Here is a 24,019-nt window from a genome sequence, read left to right on the forward strand (position 1 = left end):
AAGGACAGAGGACCCTGGGACATCGTCCCTCGCCACCACAGACATTGTCTGACTTCATCGCCACCACAGACATTGTCTGACTCCATCGCCACCACAGACATTGTTGATTCATTTCTCCCTGTGGCCCTCAGAGGCAACTGTTGTTGTGATTTTGGGCCTTACAAAAATAAATTGATTTGATTTGATTTGATTTGACTATATATTAGTTTTAGTTCGTCAGCTGTCTTGAGTGGACCTTTACAAGCGTCTGTCCACAAATGGATGTGCATCAGTCAGTCCTGGTCACAGCTACAGCCTGTGTGGATCACAATTTTCTCTTTTTCTAACTTTTTACATTTTTTGTTTACTTATTTGCATGTTTTCTATGAATGTTGGTCATTCTGTTTGTCTTTTACTGACTGAATTAACTTTTGTAAAGCTCTGCGACGCAAACACTGTTATTTTGGGTTTACAAAAGAAAATTAGAACTTAACTAAAGTACCCTTTTCCCATAAAACATGTATAAAACATTTGAAAAAGGAATGTAATAAGTTTAAAAGGCATGACAGAGAATGATCAGCTATGCAGTAACTAATAACCATAGCTGGATTATTTACCATATTCACCTCAATATAATGCAAAATGTATAGCCACCATAACACTTTTAAACATCTAATACAGTATTACATTATGTGTCTGGTATAGAGGTTATCATTTTAACTGGAGTCAAGCGTAAATTCAGCCTGGAATACCTAACTCCATCCCACCTACGTCCACTGCTCCACCAGAGCTCACCTAATACACATCTAACCTGTCATGCCCATCATCGCAAAGTGGCAGAACTGGCAAAATGCGTTTCTTAGCTATCTTCTTTGCCTGATTTTTGTCTGTGGAGCTTTTGTTTAGCTCAGTTTAACTTCCTACAGTAAAATGGAACCTAAAAGTAGTTTCTCTATTGCTCCGAATGCGCAGAGCTTAGCTAGATTGTTAGCTAATGTTAGGGGGAGATAAAGGACACATCAACTTGCCTTACAACAATTCATTTCCAACACAAAAACTCATCTTATTCTTACATCCTATTTAAGGACATAAATTCCAAAGTCTGTATCAGTGACAAATGTGAGTTTAGCTGCAGTGTTCCCATTGTTTATCTGGTCTTGTATATTTGTTATTAGACTGACAGCTCTTTCACATTTTAGTTATAAAGAAAAATCCATTGGCACTAATACAATTTTGCCACTTACTACTAAAATTCTGAATGTCACCCGCATTATTTCTATATGAAAAAAATTAAAATTGTGTCAAGCCATTGTTGACCTCCACTGGATAAAGTGAAAAACCCTTTCCTATCAGATTAATAAAAAATACACCTTCAAATGTCCTTTTCCTCTTATCTCAACCTACCGTTTGCCGAGTTATAGGGGTAATTTCAAGGTCTAAAAACAGGAGGGAAAAAATCATATCACAGTTTTTTAGCGATGTGATGATCTCGACCAAATAGCAAATTGTCTCAGGTTCAGATCACGATGCGATTTTTAAAAATTGCCCAGCCAAGCTCCATCCATCTAAAACGTCAGCATTTGGCCTGTTTCAATACACTGTGCCATATACTAGCCAACAGTGAGCATTCCTTGTAAACGCTAATAACGCTATAAACTGGGCTGACATACATGAATAAGACTGTGCATATGAATGGCTGTCTTACCAGGATGAGGATGTATCGCTGTCCTTTATCGTGGAGGTAGTCGTAGAACTGGGGCAGCTCGGCAAACTTCACCTTGTCGTACGTAAAGTCCTTCTTGTCCTCCATGTAGTCAATGTCGGTGTACTGGATGTCCTGCACAATACACAGACACAGAGTTATGCATATTAAATTACGTAGTTCACTTCACCGCTTTAAATCAGACAGATTGGATGTTATTAGATATTCAGAGTCTAAATAGGGAATCTGAATTGGCGGGCATGAACCACTTACATGTAAGAAAAAATCACATTTGCATTGAGCAGAGGTTTATGAAATTCAAAGCTGGAAGGGTTCAGTCTTGCAGTGGGAAAGGAGATGTATTCTTAAGTACTAACAATTCCACAACTATTTGTTAAAATAAAAAAAATAAAAACTGTTGTTGTATTCAGGGCTGCAACTCTGTAACTAAATAATAAACAGTGGGAATATTGCCGAGTAAAGTGTATTATTGATGAAAATCACAATTTTTTTATTCTTTTTTGACATTTGGATTTAATTATGCTGCTGTCTTTGTTATGAACAGGTCATTTTGTATGTGCTTTAGAATCCAGATGACAATTATGATCATCGAAATATGACAATTAATTTGTATAGTTGACTAGTCACAATTAGTTGATTAATTGTTGTAGCTAGTTCTAAGATTAAATCTGCAAGTACACTGAAAAACATAAATGCAACACAAAATACTTATATTGTTGTTGTTATTATAATGTTGTTCACAAATTTGTCAAAATCTGTCATACTGAGCAATTCATCTCAATAATCCATTCCACCTCACATGTGTGGCATATCAAGATTCTGATGAGACCGCATGAATATTGCACAGGTGTGCCTTAGGCTGGCCACAATGAACGGATCCGGTGGTGGGGGCTCAGTATCTGGTATGACCACCAAAGTGGCTCCTATTTTTCCTGTGAATATTTAGAACGTTTAGACTGCGTTAAGTGAGCAGAAAGAGTTAAAAATGCACTTTCTTTTTCAGTTTTTGTTCAGTACAGAACATTTAAAACTGTGATAAACAGCCTTAGTTCATTTTAAAAGATTTGCAGTGGTCCAAGACCTGATTTTACAATACATTTTGCTCAACTTACAGCCACTTTAATTTCTTATAACTAATATTATGTACTCTACATCGTGTTTATGCTATCTGCAGCCTGCTTGTACAGCACATTAACAAAGCAAATGCTAATCCACACAGCCTTAAGCATCAGCGCTGATGAAAAGCAAAAACTTTTTAATTGCTAGTTTGTCTTGTTGACCTGCCCGAGCTGCAGCCAAACAGCAGCAATAGCATGCCACGAAAACTTGGGAGGACTATGGAAACACATTTTTGATTTTATTTTGTCTTTCCTCACCATGCAGCAGTAGCAGTGCCAGAACCTCCTTCATATGGATGGAGCAGATGGTTGTGAAGGCTGTGCCAGATCTTGGCTCTAATGGTAATCAGCTCCAGACGTATTAGGGAGAATGTGATAATGCCCTCTGTGGTCTATCTAATGGTTATCAAATATGTCCCCGAGTACAACGGGAGAGAGGCAGCTGCTAATGTCTTTGGGTACGATACAGAGATTAGCCAAGTGAAATATTTAGATTGGTTAAAGTTCTAATACTTTAGGAACTAACACGGGGCACGGTGCGCAGAGTAGCAGGAAGAGAATGCAGCTGCAAAAACTTCATTAGGGCCCGCTTTGGAAGAAGCCTGATCCCCTCGGCCATTACATTTCTGAACAACAGATCCCGCTGAGTGTACTTTATTGTAATATTTCTGATGTTCTTGTATCTGACAACAAGTTCTGTGTTTGTGAAAATAATAAATATAAATAAAATTTATTTAATTGTAAATAATTTCCCCTTGGGGACAATACAAGTCTAAATTCTTCTTTGTGTCCAGTTATATGGGTTTTATGTTGTTAATATCTGGAAAAATGTATCAGTAGCAATTATATACTTAAAATACCTATCGAGGGGGAAATGGGTCTTCAAACATGCTTCAAATATAATAAAGACAAAGCCTTTTCAAAGCCAAAGTATTATACTATTTATTTTTCACTAATTACCATAAAATTGCTTGTATGGTTTGCCAACTTCTTTGTAGCGCATATGAAAATACTACTCCTGTGTTTCTTTGTTGTTTTTTTGTCCAAGGAAACGTTCACCAACTTGAGGTTGGAACACCTCTGTGAGGATAAACGATCCATTCATTTTAATGTAGAAGAGCTGCTCAAATCCTCTACTTTTCAACAACTGCAAGATCAAACATGGGGATTTTAAAAGTACAGAAATAAAGTGGTCAAAAGACCCACATTTGTATATATACCCATGAATGCTAACAGTAGCTGCGGGCTAAATGCTACTACAATGGGTCCATGTACCTGCTGGCCATTTGATTTTGATTTTGAAATGGGAAATCGGAAAATTATTGTTCTCTGATCTTAAAACGAAATAGGAAATTTGGTAACTTGTTTTTTTGTTTTTAAACCAGAAAATGGAAAACGAGTCATTATTTGATTGTACACTGTAAATAAAGCTCTGTGTCAAGTGCCCAGCAAATCTCTTAGTTCCCCGGAGTCAGAGGTTGTGCCTCCGGGCAGGGCCGGCCCAAGCCTTCAGGGGGCCCTAAGCGAAAACATTTTTGGGGGCCCCTCACCACGTCATCAGAATCAGTTTTATTGCCATTGTCAGTAAACAATTCACATATGGGAACTTTCTTCAACGCAAACAAAGCGCACCAAAACGCCAGGGCATCTGTTTGCCAGTTAGTTTATTCTCAACACCACACAAGCTCAAATATTGATAACTTAAATCCCACAATGCAACTTGGTATTCCGCTGACATCACCTCTACTCCCTGTACAAATAACACACGTCCCAGATATGTTTTTGGGGCGTATTTGTGGGCGTTAAGGGTCGACAGCCACATTAGCACATTAGCAGTTTAAACTAATGAACAGGGGGGTCTGGGGGCTTTACCCCAGAGATTTTCAGACCTTTTTTGGGTCTTCTGCTGCATTTTAATGTGGTCCAGCCGCTAAAGTAAGAGTAAAATGTTGAGGTTGTAATGCTATAAAATGATGATGTGATGAAACTGTGCCAGGAGAAAATGATTAAAGCCAGTTATTAATACATTATGGTACTTAATTACTCAATACAATATTGGCTATGAAAAATAATTATGATCAAATTGATTCATTTTAACTGAAAATGTAAAAGTAATAGTTATCCTTACTAATTTATCTTTTACAGCTCCCAACTGTTCCTTCTTGCCAAAGTGACAAAACAAGTTATATTAAATTAAACAAATGGCATAAGCATTGCTTGATTAACAATTAACACTGATAAAACTAGACAGAACTAGAAGTGAAGGTCCAAACCTCGCTATTGTGAAGCGACTGAGTTTCTGCAACTTTGCCACTTTTATATAAAAATATATGTGACTCGCCACGGCAATTGTCGGACCATGTCGGCCTCGGTGAAACTGAGAAAAACAGCATTTTACTTTTTTTTCCCCAAATTTGTGATTTTAATTTTTTTGCAGAATGTGCTAGTTGAAGTTATGAATAAGCCCCTGTGTGCGTCAGATAACACTATTGGTTGTCTTAAACGTATACATTAAGCTGTTAAAAATGTGGAGTTTTCGGGTCTTTTTCCTGCTCTCCTGGGGGGCGTCACCTTTTTCTAGCCAACGTATTGTTTACATTTTCCACCAATCAGCTGTGATCCGCATGGCTACAGCTGCGTGCTCCGTGTTTTCCTCTCATTACTCCAGACCGTCTGCAGAGCACAGTCTTCAGAGCTTACATTTCCTGGACTACATTGCAACAGAACTGTTTACTCAGGTACACTTTTACTTTACTACTAAATTATTGCTTTAACGCTGTGTTTTAAGGCAGTCTCGTGATCACTTTAGAATCTTACTTGTCTGCTCCGGTAGAGCTAATGCTAAGCTAACATGTTGCTTCAGTGCACTCTGCAATACGGGCTTAATGTGACTACTTGCTGTTATCACCATGTTATCGGGTTATTTTTCGGCGTGGGTTGGCCCGTGGGTTGTGTGGGTCGTGCTTTGTGTCTGTTTTATGGTGCTAAACCGGCTGTTACCCCCACAGCCCGGAGCTAAACGCAGCTATTCAGAGCTAAGTTGTAAGCTAAACTTTGCTATGTTATCGGGTAATTTTTCGGCGTGGGAAGAGAAAATAACTACAACTCCCGATACCACTTCTGGTCACGTGGCTTACGCACGTTTCACGTCACGCACCCACTGCGTCACTCAAACCAATCACACCTTGCCTGGCCATTATCAGCTTCCTGTGTGTCTCTCTGTGCACGGTGTTGGGAGAGACAACAGGACGGCTGAACCAGGTAAGCTTTGCGACTAAAACACCCGCTTTTAATCACTTTAATGTGCGCCGGTTTTAAACTCGAGTGTATGTTCTGGTGTGCTGTTCTGCAAGTGTTCTGCTTTTACGAGCAGTGTTATCTCAAGTGAGCTAGCCAGCCCCGCTAGCCGAGGGCAGATGTCCCAATATCTCCGCGTTTTGCATCTTAAATACACCGTTAACGTCACAATGTGAACTGTTATCTGTGAAGCGTGTTATTCCCATATTACTGTTAACCCTAATCCTTTTATCCCCCTTTTCAGAATTGGCAAAGACACCCTGACTGACATGACCTGTCTCTACGTGAAGTCTGCTAAGGAGCGTGGTAAGTGTAAAACATTATTTTGGTGATTTTCATGTTTTAATGATTAGAGTATAATTAACCATAAGCAACATCTGTTTTTCAGGTGAGCCTGCAGTTTGTACATCAAGCTTCAGATCACTGTGGAAACAGCTTCTCCCACACATCAGAAGCTGCAGGCCACGCACAGATCTCTACAACAGAATCTAATGTGCTGTCTTTCGGACCCTCACCGCCAGCAAGCAAAGACATCAGGATGCATTACAGCTTTGACTTTGCACAGCAGGTACTAATAATAGTGCAAATGCAGAATAGCAATTATAGAGACATATACGTCTTAATCAAATGTCATATGTATTAATCTAATCTCCTTTTCTCTCTCTGTCTACTACCCTCTGCAGACGGGGCCAAGCTTCACTACACAATGGACATCCACTTCCTCATTGCTGGCCACACCAAATTCTCCCCTGATTGCGGCTTTGGACTTATCAAGCGAGCATACATGAAGACCAGGGTTGACACTTTGGAAGACATCGCTGAGGTTAGTTTATATTATTTGACTATTGTAATGTGTAAACATTAGCCTGGCAAAACTTCAGTGCTGCTCTCTGTTCTGCTTAAGATATGTTTCTTCTGTTCTCATTTTTTTACATTGTCGCCCTTGTCGTCAGGTAGTGTTAAACAGCTCTCCTGAGTCTCACCTCAATATCCCACAGCTTGTTGGAACGGCGGATGGCAAAGTGTTTGTCAAGAACTTGGACTGGCAGAAGCATCTGAGTCCCTTCTTCAGACGGCTTCCAAAGATCAAGAGTTATCAGCACTTCAGGTATGTATATTGAAACTCACATTGTGTTAAAAAAAAAAAATAGTTAATGAGTGTTTTATGTGAAATAGTTAGCCATTTCTTAAATGTCCTGTTATTTGTTTACAGCTTTGATGCCAAGAGCCGAGAGTCACAGCACAGAAGAGTGCACAGACAAAGAAGAGGATGAGGATGTGATCTCTGATGTAATTGGACTCTGGTGGTGTACATATCATATCTATTATCTCATATCTCATATATTCAAAGCCATGGACCCGTTGCAGTTCGTATACCTGGCCCTGGCATCTGTTTATAAGAGTTCTTCTATTAAGAGTGTTTTTTAAACTTCCTATAAGTTACTGTCCTTTCCCCCTGTATCTACTGCGTTGTAACATTAAAGGCTATATTATCTTATCTTTTGTTGTTTGTGTTGAATGAATCACCTGTGAATTATGTTTATCGACAAATGCAATGAACCCTATTCTCATTCTGATTCTTTGATTCTATTCAGGGCCTTTTGTAATCCAAGTATTTCCATTTTAATATAGTAACTTCTAATTCTGATTCAAGTCCAGTTACCATCAATAACAACACTCCTCTTGAGTCTTTAGTGACAGCTGTAGGGGGAAGGTGGTGTCAGTGTGACAGGGGGGAGGGTTTATCACAATGAGATGCAAATGAGCCCCCCTGTGACTCTGGGCTCACTCCGGTGAAAAACTTTGGAAGCCGTTTTCTCAGTGAATGGGTTTCAGAGTTGTATACATTCAAATGACCACAACTTACTCAAATATTATCAGATCTACATGAGTGAGACATCATTGGAAAGCTTTGAATTCACACTTTCAGAATCTGTGAATAACTCAAAATGTCTCCGGGTAGACTTGTAACTGGATTAGCCACGGTCAGACACATATAGTATTATTCTATAACAGACGTAATCATAATATGTCTGGTTATTTTTCACTATCAATTTATTATAATTTATAACAAATAGTCTAATGATGCTTTTTAAATAAATCAAAATGTTTTATTGCTCTATTAAAAGTGAATTACAATATAAATGTTTGTTCTGATCAGAACATCACACACTGGACTCCTGCATGAAACAATGCTGCGATGTGATTGGCTGATGGACCTGACGTGCATAAACCTTTACGTTCCTCTTATTGCAAGTTAAGAAGTCAAAGTAAAACAGACATCACGAGTCACGACTGATCTCACACATGGTGATGTGAGAGAGGGGACGCAAACTCAAACCAGCTCAACTCTAACTGAGGCTGCACAGGGGCCCGGACACTGTTCACTCCAAAGTCTCACGTCAGAGGTTCTGGACGAGACGGCGCTCGTCCGGACCGGATCTCCGCCTCTTAGTGACCGGGGCATAGACGCCCCTCACCGGCCTCACCTGCAGCTGACACTACGGGGCTGGTGTAAATGTTAAACTTATTATCTTTCATTCAGACATATTATTGTGCGCGGGGCAGAGCTCTCGTCGGCTCCAGCCTGAGCGAACTAACGTGACAGAATCGCGTTGTTTCAAACAGCAGGATTAACCGTCTCTTTGTAAGAGAAGTTCAATACCTGGAGAGTGTTGTTGAGTTTGCAGTTTCTTTACATCGTCAAGAAGTTTCTTCTTTCGTTTTTCGGCATCGGGGAGATATATTCCTCTGGACATATCCCCCCGTTCTGTTGTGTTTATGTTTTGCTCTCGATCTCCTCGCGCACAATGAAGTTGCCCAATCAGCGCAGGTCTGGTGTCTTGGTTGCCAGATTGTCATTACAAATAAATGCGGTTTGTGCGTTATATGTTACCGCTGTGTGCGCTGCCGCGCCAGCAGCGCTACTACACTAGTCACGCACGCTGCGCTTGCACTTCGCATAAGACGGGTTGCCAGATTGGGGCCCTATTAACGCCTCGGGGCCCTACGCGGCTGCTTAGTTCGCTTATAGGCTGGGCCGGCCCTGCCTCCGGGGACAGCACAGTGGCAAAGCCGATGAGGGGTTCAGGGCTCTGGGGGTGCATGTGTGTGACTGGTTTACCCCAAGACCGAGCAGTGAGAGGCAGAGGGTGATCCATGTCTGAGGCGGCACCTCTGACTCAGCAGGGCTGATGATGGCCCTGGCTAGCTGTTGAAAGCGGTGCTTCCCTCTTCACTTGGACGGAACTATCCTACAATAGACTCATCTTTAAACCAAGACAAAGCCCGCACTAATCCAGGTGTAAAAAAGGCCCCATAGTTTCTGTATTTCCTTTACATTTTACCTATACATTCATGTGTAGTTTGTGGAGTGTCCAGTAGAAGGCGCTCCAGCCTTTTACATTATGCTTTATATTGTCACATGCATTCCATCCCTCTTTCTCTCTCTCCGTTTTTTAATTTTTTACGGTATAGTGTAAAATACATACACATGAAGACGTACAACTACAGTAGGAGGCGATAAATGCACCTTTGCCGCCATTAAAAGCAACAGAACAACAACGCACCACTTCCGTTGATCTCCTGTCCACACTCAATCCAGTAGGTGGTGGTAAATGCACCTTTTTAGTTGGCTGTCAAATGCCTTTAAAAGTTACAGAAGAAGAAGCACCACACAGAAAGCAGTCTGTGTGTGAAGGTTGTTGACCTGCAGTGCTAAAAGTGATGAGAAGTAACCCAAGTGCGTTTTCTGCTTGAATGCCGTATTTACCGCATTGAAGCACCAATTCTGCACTGTCCCAGAGGCTGTGACACGCTGCCCCGGGACGCGGACCTCCAGCTGCGGCTGGCGGATGGCGGATGGCAGAACCTCGAGGGGGAGCAAGAAGAACGGGGCTGGAAAACACTTTCTGAGCCAGTAGCTGAGTAGACTCCTCTGTGCACCAAAAGCCGAGTCCTAGTGGGCCTAGATGTCATCTGTCTTTGTGTTTCCTCCATCCCATTCTTTGCTTGTGAGCTGAAAGCAGTGACTCTGTACAGACACAGATTCTTCTGTGAAGACGCGAGTATCTCCTTCTCACACAACATGAGCCTTAAGCATCAGCGCTGATTCTCACAAACATGGCTACGCTGTGCGCAGGGAGACTGCGACCAAACTTTCTGTCAGTGTGCAACATCACCTACTCGTCCATAAACTGCACTCCTGGGAGACATGTGGCCCCCTGTCAGCAGCGCAACGCCAAGCTGGTGGAGGAAGCCATTCTTTTCGGGGCATGCCTTGTTTGCCATGTATCTACCATTGTATCTACAAGCTCGGTTGTCATGGCGAGGAGCTTGACTGTTGCCGCCGCTGATCCAGTTCCTGTTGGTAATGATCACCAGCACACTGTTCTGAGCTGCATCTCCAACTACTGGCACCACCCATGGATGTGCTCACGGGCTTCATCCAGGGAGGCCTCACTGCGTACTGGGAGCCTTTCTACATCTCCTCCATGTTTAAACCATGTGCTTGTCCAGACCTGTCTGAGGTGGAAACAATGAGGAGATAGAGTGCACGCCCTCGGAGTAATACAAGCTCCTAAACCAATCACCCAATCTATTTTGGCCCAGGTGGTAGGATAAATCCCAGAGAGTCGTACGGGCTTGCGAGAACTTCATAAATGTTACGCATTGTGGGGGCACCGTAACTGATTGGGCGGTGTTTGTAGCCTAAAGTGTCAGCGGGGAAGTGCCAGCTAAGGCCTAGCGTTGGATATTCGGATAGGTGGAGACAATGAGACAGGGTGCACGCCCTAGGAGCAATACAAGCTCCTAAACCCTGGCCTTAAGTGGTGTTCTGGACGGCACTCCAGAGCAGTGACAGCTATAAACCTGAACCTGCACTTTACAGTCCACATAGTCTAGAGTTATCTGAACAACACCAGGTCAAACCCAGCGTAGACTGAATAGACTGAACCAGGAGGAGGGCAAGACATGCTCAAAACTCCATAATTGCTTGTGGATGCTGTAATAAAAATAATCCACACATGACGACGTGCAAATGTTGCTAAAAATCCTGTAAGAGCAGCCACCAGCCAGTTCAGTCCAGTTCAGTCCAGTTCAGGCCAGTTATTTCTGTTCATGGAGTTTCTCTTTAGTCTGCAGATTGCCAAGTTATTCTTTGAGAACTTATCCCGATTTGATCTTTAGATTAGACAAGACCAAAACCTTTGTCCTTGATTGGGCCCTTTTATTGCTGCCTGACACCAACATTGTGGCATCAAATAAAAAGTCTGACTCAAACTTTGCACCATAAAAGCGATGCCCTGGTATCTCAAACTATCTTTGTGTGAAAGTTAACGCTTCAGGCCTTGCACCTAAGATAAGCCCAGAGCTCATTTCCACGAAAATGTCAAGCAGAACTGTTATTTATCTGGTGTAACAGTGGAAGAGGAAGATTTTTTTTTTAAACATTCAGTGCAGGAGAATTGAGATAATGAAAGGGTAGTCAGTCAATTGGCACAAAAATATATATAAAATAGTGGATTGAACCAGTGTCCCCACGACACTATCATTTCAAGCGCAGTTTCAACACTGAGGAAAAGGCTCAATACTATTTTGAAACCACAATGATTTAAATGTTTTTTTGTTGTTTTTCAAAGAAATATAATCTAAATTTCAAACATAATGGTGTTAATGGTGCACTGTGTAACATTTCTGGTGAAGAGTTTGCCACCTGCTTGTCTCTATAGAGAAGTTATTGCTTTGACTAGAATGTTCCACATGAGGGTATTAAACCCATCAATCACAATGGGGACAAGCATGACACTTTTTGCGCAATAAAAACACCTGTAACAAAATCTATTCTATATATATGCTTAATGCTATAGGGTGGAACATTCCGTGCAAATAAATTACGTTTCCATTTAGACAAGGTGGACCTCCCAAACAGAAAAGTTGCATAGTGCATCTTTAAACTAGCTCTAATGAAGATCAAGCCCATTCATTATTAGAACTAATCAAGATAGGTCTAATTTGGTCCTTTCTATGTTTTACTTGTTCAAAGAAGTATCCTGTTTTGATACATGCTTTAAGATTGTTTAGTATGTGTGTATAAATGTTATACCAAATTATATTGGTATTTTTTTATGTTGCGTTTATGTTATGTACGGGTTTATTTTTGTATGTGTGGGTTTTGCCAAATTTCTTTATTCAGTCCTTCAGCCTTGTTTTGGTCTTGGTTGAGTCTCTGTTGAGTTTGACTTGTACATTAAGTCATATACATTTGCATTTTAGTTTAAAAGGACTCACTGTATGAAAAACGTGACCATTGTAAAAGCTAAATTGTTTCCGTTTATTAATTTAATCCATATTCTCCAGAAAATTGCATCTAAATGTGATGTACTTTTTATCTGACATTTACTTAATTTTGTAATTCAGGATGTTTCATTTCATTTCACAAACTTGACAAATAGTAACATGGGACAACAGGAATCTTTTTTATTTTTATTTTTTCAGTACAGGTAATCGTACGCAATATCGTGACATATATTTAACTGTCTTTAACAGACATTGAACTTTTTTTTTTTAACATTTTGGACATCCCGGAGAGACAGAACAGCAACATTATTTGACAGGAAGCTGGACTAGCCCGTCTAAGCAAAAGGCCACCCCTATCACTCCGATTGACTGTCCAACTCTACCGTTTCAGCTTTCATATCACGTCCAGACAGATGGTGTAGTGGTTAAGGCCAGTTGCAGTAGCAGCAGTGCATGAGTACTTTAGATTTAACAGGGGGTGCGTGAGGTGAAGCATCGATCGACCCCAGCAGCCCCGGACCCCCCCGCTATACAGCTCCAAGACCCCGCTGAGTATATGGTGTGCGTGATCGCTCAATATGTTATGAACAGGTGGAACTGGGCATGAACTGGCCATGATGATGACATACACCGAGGTATATCCAGAAATGAAGAGGAACAAATAAAATATGTGGGTATGGAAGATCAAGGATGGAGGGGAGGTGGAAAGGCCAATGTTGAGGGCAGGTTAAAGCGATCCTACACTTTTCAAACGCTTGATGAAAGTTGGAGGGTTTTTGGATTGAAAAAAAAAAGCTCAGCATTCTTTTATAGAATATCTTACATTATTTGTATATATGCATTTCAATTTCATATTTTGCCTTTAAATACAGTTGTATACATATTTTTGGGCACTCATAATCACATGTTATTATTTCCGTCTTAATGATTAGGGACGATTAACTCATTCTAAGTCAACTATAAGAAAATAACCGTAGCGCCACGGGGTCTAAGGACCAAAAGCGCTCAGAGGAGGTCTTGATCCACATCTGAGCCTTCCCTCGGACACACAAGACCTGGCTGATACTTGCAGAGTGGCATTAAAGTCAGGTTCCCTTGGATTATTATACAGAATTAATCAAAACTTAATTCCTAATACCAGAATTTATTTTAAGCCTGTCTCACAAAATGTGTAATTAATTGCTTTGATATTTTTGTTTATTAATCCACACTGAACCACAATGCTTTTGTGTGGTTTAATATAGACCCTTTAAATTGATCTTTAGAGTTATAATTGTCATTCAATGAATCGTGTACTCCCTTTCAGAGAATGAGACTGAGTAGGTATTAATGTTTTGCTGAACAAGCTTCAGACGGTGCCGTTTTTAAATATAAATATGAACATTAACTACCTAAAATCCTACACATGTTGTCCACAATGCAATGGTTAGTCCCAGAGAATAATATTCTCTGGGACTAACCATACATACATACATATACATTACATCTTGGTGTGAGGAGGATTTTCATCAATAATACTTTGTATTTTGTATTTTATATTTTATATATATATATATATATATATATATATATATATATATATATATATATATATATATATATATATATATATATATATATATTCTACCTAAGTATCTAAAAGCCTTCAGTCAGCATATTTCCTTTATTTGGTTTATAATGTATTTGCAAAGTCTCAATGTACAATAGAAATAATCGTTCAAAGTCGACTTATGTAATAGTAAATTGCTGACTTGTCAACAACCAAAATAATTGAGAATTGCAGACATATTAATAATGACTATCAAGTAAGACAACTGAAAACATAATGTGTGTGTTTCCTATATTTGACCACGAGCCTGTGTCTCGCTGGCAGTGTTTCTAAAAATACCGTGTCATATGAGGGTCAGCTCTTACATATGGAATCTGCACAGCACGGTTCCTCTCCACGGTGGCTTTGACTTCACTCAGGCTGCCATAGTCCCAGCGTGAGAGCTGGAAGCCCAGTGACCAGTAGGCGGGGATGACAGGCCTGCCAATGAGCTGGACAACATAATTACACATACGGTTAATGCATTTGCACTGGCACCAGAACTCAAGCTCTTCCATTTGCCAGCCTCTACATTATTGGCATTTGTGAAATCTGAAGAGGCTCACTTCAAGGAACTCTTGCACCACTTGTTCTGGTGTGTCTCCAAAGAGGATGTAGAAGTCCAGCACTCCTCCGATGGTCCTGTAGGTCACCGCCGGGGCCGGTTGCAAAGTCACCTCTGGAAGCACAAAGAAGCAAAGACAATTCAAATCTAAGTCTGAGCTAATCCTGTTTTAAAGGTATCTGAATATATCATTTTGACATGAGAAGGAGGGTTTAAGGACAGAGGATGCCGTATGATTTATGAATTTGTTTGTGTGTGCCATTGTTAAATTAAAACAACAATTTCTAAAACCATGAGAGGTGACCGCTATTTTCAAAGTGGGCTTTACAAAATTTAATCAAACTGAATTTGAGTCCGCATAAAAAATAAAATGAAATATAAAATTCCTTACATATGCAGTGTCAGAAATGAAAATTAAAACAATCATCTTCCTTAAAAGGTGACATTGGGACTAAAGGTTGTGTCTTCTTCATATGCTACTGTATGTCATTAGAATGTTCAAAATATCAGAATGAAGGTGACCAAAAACAGATTAAATACTAATTATGTTTTTTTTATATTATTGAGCAACATTTTTTACTTCCACCTATTACCGGTAATTGAACAAATAAAATTATTTGCAAACATTTTGTCTGATTTTACTTACATGTAGCCTTACATTTGCAATAAAACCATCTTGATTTTTCACATTTTGTAATGTTCTTGAAGGCAATCTCAGTTCATCCACTGAAATCACAGTATGTTCCACTTCACTTTTGCCTCTCTACCAGAATTTTAATCTTATCTAGTCTATGGTATATTACATAATTACAATGTTTTGGGTATTTTCTATTGTAATTTGTGTTAGTTTATATATATATATATATATATATATATATATATATATATATATATCTTTTTTTTTTTTTTTTTTTTTTTTCTTCAGCCATAAATATAACTAAAACATATTCAAAGGTTGTTCCCTCTAATCCACTCTATAACCAAATCATCTCTTTTTTTCTTTATTTCTACAAGATTCCTCTGCAAACAGTTTGAGTCACCAGAACAGCGGCAAAGCCAAACTACATCAAATAAAAACAATTGAAAATCCACACGTTTTTATACCACTGAAACATCCAAACCTAAAAGTGCTTTCTAAGCACTTGTGGGCTGGTCAATATGTGCGATAAGTTTATAAAATAAAGTGTAAATTTGCTTTGTAAGACGCCCGTCCTCATGTGAAAGCGACGTGTCAGCACACATTCCCAGTGCTCTCACTCATCCTCCGCTGGGTAAAAGAGCCATGCAATATTCCCTTTGATTTGTCAGCACAGTTTTGATTGAGGCAAAAGCAGATCTATTTATGCTTCAGAGATGGAGAGTCTCCAATGTTTGATATGTCCTTGAACAATTGTAACATGTTGAAGGTTTATATTATACGAAACTTATAGAACTTTGGCCCGGTAAACACGTTTTAATCTTGTTCCCTCGTTAAAAAAAATCATACCTAGTGTTGTGTTAGTGGGACATGTTTGAGAAACCCTGCATTCAGGCTGATGTCATCAGGTGGTAATCCTTTCTCTTTTAAATTCTCCTCTAAATCTGCATTCACCACAAACAATGTTTTGCTAATATCATTGTTTTTGTTGGCTGTATTCAAACTGTTTGCCCTCAATTGGAAAACGCTGTATGCACAGATTACAAATAATACAGTTGTATAACGTTTACTTTTATAAGCTTTGAACCATGTCGTATTGTTGTCTCTTCATCGAAAACACTTTAATATCTTCATATCCTGTTTATGAGGTCATTTTCTCTGAGCGCCCTCATTTTGAATTTTCACTAGATTTTTGAGTCACAGGTAAATATCCAAACTTGCGCATAACAATGGACACAAAGTAGTAGGTCTATTAGCGCAGCATTCACATGACCTTTATATATTTTTTCATTGTTTTCCTTTGTAGTTCTAGTTTCTAAAGTGTTTTCCACAAGTCTTTTCCTTGAAATATTGTCCTTTGCTGCAGTGGATGAGAGCATTGCACTTGAAAAAAATAAATAAAAACCATTACATATACTCAGAGCGTGTATTCATATTTTTACAGTAGGAATGTCACATCCAGTCTTTGAAGTAGACATACTACCAACAGGCATTTGTATGTAAAAGCCTGCATATCGTCATGCTTACTTGTGTCACACTTACCCATAGCATTGCTGTTTAAGAGGAAGACCCCAAATGACTTCCCGCTCTCATCTTCCAGACAGAGGAAGAAGGGATAATGTCCGTAGAGGTTGTGTGTTCCCTGCGGCAGAGAGAGGTGCGTCAGAGGGATGAAAGGATGAAAGGATGAAAGGATGAGAGGGAGAGGTGCTGGTCACAAAGGAGAGGGAAGGAAAGAGCCTGGAGAGGTGGTGTTTTTTTTGGGATGATTGGTGGCTATAATGCTAAAAAAATCAAGGCAGCCATGTACGGGTGGATTTATTTTAGCAATCATGACAAAATGTAAGAAAGGAAAAACAACAATCATTTTGGGCTTGTTTGTCCTTTTTACATAATATTAACAATCAGATATTAAAGGAGCATTTTGTATCTTTTCTGGTGGAAGGTCTGCCACCTGCTTGTCTTAAACTTATGCGTAAAACTTATCTACCTCAATGGAGACACTAGGTCACGTCAGATCTGTGGAAAGGCAAACCTGCTACATTTATGCTGCATAGAGACAACCACAGGCCCCACTATCAGAAAAGTTGCACAGTGCACCTTTAAAGCCTCAATGAAATACTATACATATTATTGTCAAGTGGCTTGTTCTTACATTGTCTCCTATCTTAGTGTGGAGGTTTGTATGTTTATAATCTTAACTTTTATGGGAACATTTATTTTTTTTATTCTGATGTTGTGATTGATGCAATTCAGGATTAGCATATAATGTTCTCTCCTGCCAAGTCGATAGTGAGATAAAACGTTTTAGCTCACAAATATTGCACCTTTTCCCACGTACAGGTTGTGAAATTGGTCAAAAAAATTTGGATTTATATGACAGATTGAATTGGGGCAGCACCAATCATATGCTGACAGGCAGTGCAGCCAACAATGCAGACCGACTCACAGACTGTCCAAACAGGCCGATGGCGGTCGATTGGTCCAGTGTGTCCCAACAGTTTGATACGTCTCTGGAGCTTAGAATTGGGCTTTGGCGACAAAAATTCGAATGTCTCAACATGAATTCAAACTAGCGTCAGTGGAGAGAATCGTGTGAATGGGAAGTCGGAGGGTTTAGTTCAAGAAAGTTTTCTGGTGCAGGTCCATAATCTGCTTGTCTCTGAATATATTATTGCTTTGCCAGGAATGTTCCACAGTATGGTATTTACATCTCTATCTTTAATGTATTAATTTATTCACAAAAATGTCTTCACAAAAACACTTGAGAAGAGTGTCCCTTTAAAAATTAGACCTGTCACAATAATTACTTTTGTACTTACTATTGATTTAATAAATAGTTGAATCGAAATCAAAGTCTATTCCTGGACTTATTCAAAAGACATTCTAGTATTTTGTTTTGAATTGCACTATGCTTAGACAACGGTTCCTATGACAAAACGTTCAAATCAGGAAGGAATTATTATGCCTGAAATCCATGGTAAGTGCTGTTAATGCAGGTGACGTTACCATGACAAGTTACAGGTCCGATCTGTGAAGAGGCGACACCACACACCCACACAGTAAGAATGCATGTTTTTTCAAATGATTTCTGCTCAATAAAACACCACAAATAAAATAAACATAATGTCATACCATGGACCATTTCTGGCAAAGATACAACATCTCCATGGAGACAAGCAGGTGGCAAACCCTCGACCAGAAAAGTGTCATCTTGCATCGTGCGTTTCAACACAGCAGGATGTTTGTCGTTTTTGTGAATGGACATCGTGTGCAAGATCAATCGCAATCAAATTTAAATCACAATTTAAATGGACACACTTAGCAAAGACTTTAGAATGATTTCCTCCACAAACAACAAATCCTGCTTATTCTGCTTAAAACCTGCTTACCATATCGTTTCAAACACATGTGATTCTTTTATTACTCTGTCGGTTTTTTGGCCTATTTCAGCGTTTGCTCCAGGACACGCTGCTTCTCGAAGTTGTGCTACGGTCTTCCTCCATTCGTTCTCTGGTCTAGAGTAGAAGTGTGGATCTTTATGTTCCTGGCAATTTCATTCGATTTTGATTTTAGGGATCTCGATTAAATGTAACGTTTTATTCTGGCTTTATATGTATTAGCCTTTGTGGTTTAACAATTGTATTTGTAGTTTTGTAATGGCAGAGATTAAACTATTTGTCAAAGTTAACAATTAATATCAATCAATCAATATTTTCTAATTAATTTCATTTTACGAATAATTGGACATTAGCCTTCACTGCTAGCAACAACAACAACAACAACAACAACAACAACAACAGAGAGAGAGACAAGCAGTTTTGATGAAGTTGCGGCATAACACGTGTTATTAAATTATATGCTACAAACGGCCTTTTACCAGTTTCTTGACGATGCAGTGAATACAGCGGAAAACTCATCATTTAAAATCGATTTTTGAAAAGTTGGAATTCGATCCAGAATCTTCAAGACACAGAATTGCAATCCTTTTTAAAAATATATATTTTTCAACACTCCTGGTCTAGAGTATGTACATTGTGTGTATATATTCAGTTAAAGTATTCAGTATTGGTTAATTTCCATCCTATTTAGTTAACATATTTTTTTTAAGATTTTGTATTTATTTTTTTATATTTTGCTATTCTATGTGTTGTTTTGTGTTGCATCTTATCACCAAGGAGAGTTCCTAGTTTGTGAATGTTAATAAACCTTTTTCTGATTCTGATTCAAATTCAAAGCAAAGTCAAAGCAACAGATACATTTTTCCTTATTGCTATTGACGTATCCTATGTATCTCACCCCATTGGGAAAAGCATCTCTGGTGAAAATGGGCCAGGTCCTCCAGTCGGTGCTGTGGCGGAAATTCTGGTGTACATGCTCCCCCAGGCCGTAGATATTATGGGATGGCAGCTTGGCCGATATCTGCAGGTACTGATCTGCAAATACCAGGGGGGCCATGGTAGTGTCAAACCTGCAAATATATTCAGAAAAGGAAGAGGTAAACAAGTGTTCAGGTCAGTGCTGGGAACATGGAAGAGAAAGCGAGAGAAAAAGAGGGATTTGAAAAACTCAAGTGAGAAGCAGCGCTGAGGCAAAGTGGGAACGCGAGACAGAGATGTGCGAAGGAGATCAACTGTAACAGGAAAAAGAGCTTGTCGAGATAGAACGGCTCATCAAGCTGTAATAAGCCTTCTGGGTAGGAATGCGCCCAGCTTCAAAACAAGACATACTTGGTTAGTTCTCGACAGCAGCAGATGTGTGGGGCTGGGTTGAATTTTGGCCCAGTCTCGTGACTTCAGTACCACAAAAGGTAACACTATCAAGTTTATAAGTCCATAAGGTCAAAGAACAAAGGATTATTTATTCATTATGCAAAGGGCGTACATGTATAGTTTTTATGTGTCAATAAAATCTGATTTGAAACGATAGCGGTAACAGTTTATAAAGGCTAGCAGTTTTATGGGTTATTTAAGGGTTTATCTCTGTATCATAAAACATTGTCATAATAGCAATGGAAAATGGAGTATTGGGCAATGCAATTTTAACTTATGTGTAACTGTATGTAATATATTTCAAGTAAAATGCTAGTAAAATTTGGCACAATAGTATTATGCCACAAAAATATTTGTTAATATTATTTTTTTGATTTTTATGGGCAAAAAAATCATAGTAAAATTAAAACTATTTCCTGTTTTTTTATTGTACTGTAATGAGTAATCAGAACAATAAACTTCAATAACTCGGAACTATCCAGATGTTTTCCGCAGAATCAGCAAGTGAAGTGCTGATTATATATATATATATATATATATATATATATATATATATATATATATATATATATATATATTTGAGAGACACGTGCTAGAAATTAGTGGCTGTGTTTGGTTTATTCATTTACTCTCATTTTCAAGTCTACTTTTTCCCAGATCACCACTGAAGCGCTTGAAGGATTAGGGATTCAATTCTCAACTTTGGTTAAAGGTTACAACCAATTGAGCTACCACGCCCCCAAACCAACGATGATCATCCTTACTTAAGCCAATAATCCGGTCATTACGCCTTAATTTATATTTGTACTATTACTATTTATGAGCAGACTTCTGTTTTCATGATTCCTTGACAGTTTCAGCTATACTGTGTAGCTTTCTTGAGAAATGCAACGTAATTTTGCTGTTACATGTCCAAATATTATTGTTGGATCAGGGAGGCCATCGAGATCCAGAAACGCGCCTACCAGACTGTAAATCGGGACAAGGGGGAGTACCAACTGTCTCATACCTAGGATCCAATTGTCTCATACCTAGGATACAATTCTGTATAAGTTGTACTCCAGATTTTAGTTCTGTCTTTCTAGAGCAGTGGATGACAGTGCCAAAATCTGTTTAACCAGCTGACCAGACATGACAAAATATACAAGTCTGTTCATAAGTTATTGTCCTAATAGTATTCTTGCAAAGAAATGAAGGGAAGCAGCCATTCAAAAAACACAGGAAATTATCCTTAACTCACTCACTTGCCAGTTGCAATATCTTTATACAGTATTTCAGTGTAATGCTGAATGTTGAGTAAAAAAAAGATGTACATTTCAAAACATGGAACCTGTAAATTGCTGATTGAAGATAAAGAGTGTCCTTGCTGTTCTGACTATATAGATCGATCTTAATAGCTCAAGATACACAAAAACATATGTAGAGGGCTGTAATATGAACTCACAGAACAGGGATTTAATTTTATCTTGATGGATGTAGTGATAGAAACATGGACCCTTTCTGCAATATGTCATGTCATTCTATCCGTGTGAGAACATGCACTGATAGGAAGCAAATGTGTTGTTCTATTGCGTTTTTCCGTACTATTGTGATACATAATGTCAATGTTGAATACCTTAGAGCTACATAGTGGTGTGGCTTTGATGTTACTGCATATTCAAGAGAGAGTTTATACTAACTATGGTGCAGTTTGCTTTTGTCTAGTAAATAACCACAGCAGTACATGTTCCTGATTTGTTTGGATTTGTTCTAACACTGGACTCTTTAAAAAAAAAACATATTATGTATTATTTTTTGTCTTGTTGCTGGCCTTTAAACATGCTCTTGGCAACTTAAAATAATGTACCCACCTCATCAGGAATTTAGTTTGAACTCCATCTACTGGCCACAGAGGAAATTACAAGAAAGGGATAAAAAGCTAGCTTCCCCTGACATGCTAATACAAGCATTAATCTGTTATTAATCTGGTTTGACGGTAGGGATGTTTAGAATGAGTCTGGTGATCATTTATGGACTTAAAAGAAGCTCAAGTTTTAAATACTCATAAATATATATTTTTTTAATGAGAGAATGTTATGACATAGTTAAAAGCAAGGACAAATAAATTGTCAATGTACGTTACTTTATTGTCATCATAGAGAAATCTGTCCTCTGCATCTGACCCATTTTTGCGGCTTATTAAGATATTCCTTTATTGTCCACACAATTAAGAGTACATAACATAACCTTGCCCCCATTCATGCATATTAACAATATCAAAATTCAATATATGATATTTTTTGAATGGGGATGGATCCTCAAAAAATCCTTTGGGAAGAAATTGTTTGCATGAAACTCATAAATAGAATGTTTTGGTGTCCCCTAAACCCAGTGATGGTGTTTAAACTTAAACAATAATTGTGTATTCCGTCTATTGTCTGTTTTATCTCCGCACACTTAATTCTCTGTTGCAGTGTTTAGCCCTACAGCGCACGAGCCGGCGTGCGGAAGTGGCGTGCTCTACTCACAGGACTTTTTTGTTCTCCCTCCTGTGCACAGAGATGCCAAAGGGCTGGTGTGTGATCTGCATGGTGTCACTGATGGGGCTGGATGGCTGAGCGTTGAGCCCGTTGATGTGCTCATGGGGGACCTCGAACCTCTGCCTCTGGGCATCGTAGATCTGAGGAGAGGAAACAGACGCGTATTCAGCACTGCAAACTGCCACACTCGTGTTTGTGTGCTGCACTTCAGCTTTATGGAGGTTTGGATATTGTAATGAATGTGGCTGTACATATATGTATGTTTTGTTTCAGAATAAATAATTGCTTGACATAAACGTTCGCTGTGGGGTGGGACAAGCGCTTCATATGCAAAAACCTTGATTTTAACCAAATTAACTGTTCCTAAACCTAACCCTGGTGCTAATCCTAACCATAGCCTAATTGTGGAAAAATATATTGTCAAAAATAATCATAAAACGCTAAGCTCCACCTTTGGAGTTAAGTATCAAACTGTGATGTGTCAAAGCAGGCTCATAACTATGACTTAATTATCCTTAAACAAATTAGTACAAAGATTATAGGTGCCACGGTTTAGTTTTGTCTTGAGTCCATTATATCGATCTCTCAAATGTAAGCCCTGCCCTGGATTACAATTGAATCAAAACCACAATTTGAAATCAAATTACAATGGTAGCTGAAATATTTAGGTTATTTAGGTAATTGATAGAACGTTATCTGCAACAACAACAAAAATCAGTTGTTAGACCTCTGAACATATAATGAATTGTGTGGTCATCGTATGAGATTTGCACTTCATAGATTAAAATCGTGCTCTGTAAACTGGATCTTGATTTGAAAAAAAAATGCATATAGAAGATCCTAAATACATGGGATCAACAAATAAACTCCAAAGGGAATATAGGACATGAACATATAAGTTACAAACAGCTTATTCAAATATTTTTATCTGCAATTAGCAACTTGGAACAAAGCAGTAAAATGTCAGTACTTCTTCCTCATCTGTAAAATATTAACTATCAAACAAGCATAATATGAGAGATAATGACTCACCCACACCTGGCAGTGCCATAAAAGAACATGTTTTTTTTAATTTCATTTATGAGTTTGGATTGTGTATACTATCCCCTTTTTGACAAAGTTTTTACCTTGAAATGAAGGCGCCTTGGGGTCTGCATTTCTGCATGAAGTGCCAGCTCCTGAATATCTGCCCCGAACAAAGATGGAGAGGCCATTCTTCTTAGAGTTGCTTTCAATGCTGAAACAAGCAAAATATAAAAATGGTTTTATGGATGGTTCCTCCCATCAAAAATCCACCCAATGTGCTGCTGGCCAAGATTTGGAGATGGTTCACCCCTGGTCCTGGCAAGTAGCTTACGATGAGTTTATAGGCACAATTTTCACAGGCCTGAGCTTTTCTTAGACAGTAAATGTTTAACTATCTTTTCTGCAGCACTTTCAAATGTCCTTAAGCTGTAACTAACAATATAAATAACATATTTGTATTTATTTTTTGCATAGTTTTGTCATCACAGTAAAGCT

General features: G+C 38.8%; 1 protein-coding gene across 1 annotated transcript in view; it reads right to left on the reverse strand.

Moving 5' to 3' along the window:
- si (sucrase-isomaltase) overlaps positions 1 to 24,019 on the reverse strand; it is a 153,365-nt gene that overhangs the window by 123,572 nt on the left and 5,774 nt on the right. Inside the window, exons 4-10 of the mRNA XM_072459634.1 lie at positions 23,626 to 23,735; positions 22,487 to 22,638; positions 19,507 to 19,678; positions 16,750 to 16,849; positions 14,572 to 14,684; positions 14,332 to 14,457; positions 1,685 to 1,816 (exon numbers count right to left, since the gene is read on the reverse strand). Of these exons, the coding sequence (XP_072315735.1) occupies positions 1,685 to 1,816; positions 14,332 to 14,457; positions 14,572 to 14,684; positions 16,750 to 16,849; positions 19,507 to 19,678; positions 22,487 to 22,638; positions 23,626 to 23,735 (905 nt within the window). The remainder of the gene's footprint in view (positions 1 to 1,684; positions 1,817 to 14,331; positions 14,458 to 14,571; positions 14,685 to 16,749; positions 16,850 to 19,506; positions 19,679 to 22,486; positions 22,639 to 23,625; positions 23,736 to 24,019) is intronic.

Source organism: Eucyclogobius newberryi, unplaced genomic scaffold (assembly GCF_026437365.1).
Source record: "Eucyclogobius newberryi isolate DKJ021-1_F unplaced genomic scaffold, fEucNew1.0.hap1 SCAF_10, whole genome shotgun sequence".
Lineage (NCBI taxonomy): Eukaryota > Metazoa > Chordata > Actinopteri > Gobiiformes > Gobiidae > Eucyclogobius > Eucyclogobius newberryi.